Raw genomic sequence first — 4,228 nt, 5'->3', positions numbered from 1 at the left:
GCGAAACCCTTTCCTAAGCACTTGCTAAGCATCGCTCCACCGATGGCTCCAGCTCACTCCAAGGTCCCAGCCCCGGACCAAGGCAAAGCTGCTTGCTTCTCGAGACGGGCGATCTATGCCATTGTGGCTGGTTGTCAATCCAGGAAGTAATCAGCTTAACTCCTTACCTACATATCACCAAATTTCTGCAAGAGCCCATGTAGGGGCGACAAGTAGATGAGAAGCAGGTGAGGTCAGGCATCTCGGATCACTGGTGGTTGGGTCTATTTCCCACATCATATTTTTCCGTTCGCCATTCCTCTTGCATCCCCTGTATTATCTCAAACACTTGCCAGAACTACGCTTCCATCGAATTGATCAAATCGAGCAGAGCTAGAGTTCGTAGGTACCCCGAGTGCTTAACAAAATCAATCGACTATAATTTAAATTGAAGCAGCATGTTAGTAGAAATTCAGTTCAATGATCTACTTACAACGTGAGCCTGCACGAGTACTCAAGAAAAAAGAAAAAGACACAATGTCATCGCAATTGTGCGTAGTCCTCAGTGCCAGTAGAACCATTTCCTTGGAACAAAAGTCCGATCATAATATACCATTCCATTCTGAATAATTGATTCAACAAGTGTACTATCCAATCTTGGAGAGGGGGGCATCCCACACCCCCTTGTGTTATGGTCGCATGCATTCTGGGTTGGACAGTGCAGCCCAGTGAATGCATGGTTAATTTGGTTTAATAAATGTAATATCGAGTAGCATCCTCAGTTGTTAATTGGTGTTTTAAACATGACATTGTCGGCTTTAACCATGCCTTTTTTTTTGGTTGCGAGATCCCCTAACCCATTGTGTCGAATGCTAGCATCCTCGGTTGGGCACTAATGCGCGTCAATCAAAAAGAAACAAGTGTGGAAATGGCCCAAATGCACGAGAAAGAGTCGCGTAGGTTATGTTTTGGACATGATCGACGTGCACCTTGCTTTGCCCATGGTTTTCGTTGAGTGGAAGGCCGACTCTGTCCGCGCTTGGTGTACGGACAGTACAAGCATATTCCTCAGATACGTATAAGCTGGGAATTGAAGTATTGTTTGACAATTTTCGGCCAAAAAGATCTGTTGTCTGACACGAGTTTGCAGCCTTGGTCGGGTCTAACCACAAAGTTAAGGCAGGTGACGTTCTGCTGGTGCTGCTCTTGCCTATTTCGCGGCGCAAGACGAATAGCAGCAGCGCACATGGACCAGGCCCAAGGCTGACCCTCTCCTTCCTCCTTTGACCTTTCCTTTTGGGAACGCGCGGCAATGGCAAACGCACCACCGCACGGCCTTCGTCTTGCCCCCCTGCCCAAGAACTTCCATGTTTGCGCCCCCCGGCCCCGTATATATACCCGGGGTGCCGCCTCCGCCATAGCACACAACAACAGAGTCATCGCATCGTATTGCGCCTGATAATCAACAGCTTAGCTAGAGCCAAGAGCGAGTTGCAGCAGCCATGGTGCTCTCCAGGGCCTCCTCCGACACCGATGTGTCGGTGCACTCCACCTTCGCCTCCCGCTATGTCCGGTCGTCTCTCCCGAGGTATATATGCGCATGTGTGCCTGTTGTTCTTCTTGTTCGTCGTCGTCTAATGGCTTCCATGTTCTTCGAGGAGTGATTGACCGGCTGGTGGGTCTGTTGATTGGCGCGTGCAGGTACCGCATGCCGGAGAACTCGATCCCCAAGGAGGCGGCGTACCAGATCATCAACGACGAGCTGATGCTGGACGGCAACCCGCGGCTGAACCTGGCGTCGTTCGTCACCACGTGGATGGAGCCCGAGTGCGACAAGCTCATCATGGCCTCCATCAACAAGAACTACGTCGACATGGACGAGTACCCGGTCACCACCGACTTGCAGGTACGTTAGTCTCTCTGCTTCGAGCCGGGCCGTTGTTTCTCTTCTTATATTTATTTACTGACGTTGTTTCGGCATTGCATTGCAGAACCGGTGCGTGAACATGATCGCGCATCTCTTCCACGCGCCGCTGGGCGAGTCGGAGACGGCCGTGGGCGTGGGCACGGTGGGGTCGTCGGAGGCCATCATGCTGGCCGGGCTGGCCTTCAAGCGGAGGTGGCAGAACAAGCGCAAGGCCGAGGGCAAGCCCTTCGACAAGCCCAACATCATCACCGGCGCCAACGTCCAGGTTATTACTCATAGAGCAAAACAACCCTCTGCCTCGCGATCCATGGAATTGAGAGCCAAGAATTCACAAACCCAACCAAACATTTAAACTGATGTAGGTCACTTATACAGCAAAACAACCCTCTGCCTCGCGATCCATGGAATTACCCAACCAAACATTTGAATTGAATTACTAATTTGAGATCCTTTTTGTTTAGGTGTGCTGGGAGAAGTTCGCTCGGTACTTTGAGGTGGAGCTCAAGGAGGTGAAGCTGCGGGAGGGGTACTACGTCATGGACCCGGAGCAGGCGGTGGAGATGGTGGACGAGAACACCATCTGCGTCGCCGCCATCCTCGGCTCCACGCTCAACGGCGAGTTCGAGGACGTCAAGCGCATCAACGACCTGCTGGAGGAGAAGAACAAGCAGACAGGGTAAGCAATACGTACAAGGGCAGAGCAGCCGCTGAAACAAGAAACAGAGTCGTCGCTCGTGGTGTGCTGAATGTAGTTTTTGCAGGTGGGAGACGCCGATCCACGTGGACGCGGCGAGCGGCGGCTTCATCGCGCCGTTCCTGTACCCGGAGCTGGAGTGGGACTTCCGGCTGCCGTGGGTGAAGAGCATCAACGTGAGCGGCCACAAGTACGGCCTCGTCTACCCCGGCATCGGCTGGTGCGTCTGGCGCACCAAGGAGGACCTGCCCGACGAGCTCATCTTCCACATCAACTACCTCGGCTCCGACCAGCCCACCTTCACCCTCAACTTCTCCAAGGGCTCCAGCCAGGTCATCGGGCAGTACTACCAGCTCATCCGCCACGGCATCGAGGTAACCTCTTTGGTGATCTTCATCCGTTCAAACATCGAATTCCTTCGGTGAGTGAGCTCACATGATGGAATGGCGATAACGCAGGGGTACACGAACATCATGGAGAACTGCCAGGAGAACGCCATGGTGGTCAAGGAGGGCCTGGAGAAGACGGGGCGCTTCAACATCGTGTCCAAGGACGAGGGCGTGCCGCTGGTGGCCTTCTCGCTCAAGGACCACAGCCGCCACGACGAGTTCGAGATCTCCGACATGCTGCGCCGCTTCGGCTGGATCGTGCCGGCCTACACCATGCCCGCCGACGCGCAGCACGTCACCGTGCTCCGCGTCGTCATCCGGGAGGAGTTCAGCCGCACCCTCGCCGAGCGCCTCGTCCTCGACATCGACACCGTCATGGCCCAGCTCGACGCGCTCCCCTCCAAACTCACGCCCCCCGCCCTTCTGCCGGCCACGCTGCCCAAGACCGTCGTCGTCGCCAACGGCCACGTCAAGAAGACGGAGCTCGAGACGCAGAAGTCGGTCACGGAGGCGTGGAAGAAGTTTGTGCTCGCCAAGAAGACCAACGGCGTATGCTAGTCACGATCAACAACAGTCTCCAAAACCCAAATCATGCTCAGATCTTGAAGCTACCCTAGTACTATTATGTGAGTCGAATAAAACTATTATTATAGATTTAGGCCGAGTTTGTAACCAAAATTTTGCTGTGGCTTTGCGCAGTTGCGCTGCAGGGATGGTATTCTGTTAATGGTTCTGCAAATTTATCTATTTTAGCTTCTGCAAATTTAATTTCTGAATACAATAATTGAATCAATAATTATGGTGTTTTGTCTCTTTTTCCACAAGAGGGTTGACAAGGTCGTTACATGCTTCTTCATCATTGTGTTAATCACTTTTTTTTAACGCTATTGGTCAGTGTTATTTTATATATGGGTCCCTACCAGGAAGGCCAAATTATGCTGTCTATAACATCGGTAGGACATTTCCCAAATATTGAAGGAGTTACATTTTTGCAAAATATTTGTGTTCATGCTTACATATTTATATACATTTAACATATTTAAATACACGATTTCACATTTTCTTAAATGTTGGATACTTTTTTTAAATATGTTAAACATTTTTCAAATACACCTTGAAATATTTTTTGAATGATAAGAAACATTTTTTCTGAACCATTTTTTTACTTTTGTTTAAACATTTGTTGTCACACACTTTTTAAACTTGTGAAGCTTTTTAAATGTATGAAACTTTAATTAC

The 4,228-nt window shown here is 50.6% G+C and overlaps 1 protein-coding gene across 1 annotated transcript; it reads left to right on the top strand.

Annotated features, from left to right (window-relative positions):
* Positions 1-1,313: 1,313 nt before the first annotated feature.
* LOC123092844 (glutamate decarboxylase 1) lies at positions 1,314-3,785 on the top strand. Its single transcript, XM_044514693.1, has 6 exons — positions 1,314-1,567; positions 1,681-1,885; positions 1,971-2,171; positions 2,368-2,582; positions 2,668-2,974; positions 3,059-3,785. The coding sequence occupies exons 1-6, from the start codon at positions 1,482-1,484 to the stop codon at positions 3,545-3,547; spliced, it is 1,503 nt and encodes a 500-aa protein (XP_044370628.1). The 5' UTR covers positions 1,314-1,481; the 3' UTR covers positions 3,548-3,785.
* The last annotated feature ends 443 nt before the right edge of the window (positions 3,786-4,228 follow it).

Source organism: Triticum aestivum, chromosome 4B (assembly GCF_018294505.1).
Source record: "Triticum aestivum cultivar Chinese Spring chromosome 4B, IWGSC CS RefSeq v2.1, whole genome shotgun sequence".
Classification (NCBI taxonomy): Eukaryota; Viridiplantae; Streptophyta; class Magnoliopsida; order Poales; family Poaceae; genus Triticum; species Triticum aestivum.
This window is presented reverse-complemented; position numbering and strand designations above follow the sequence as displayed.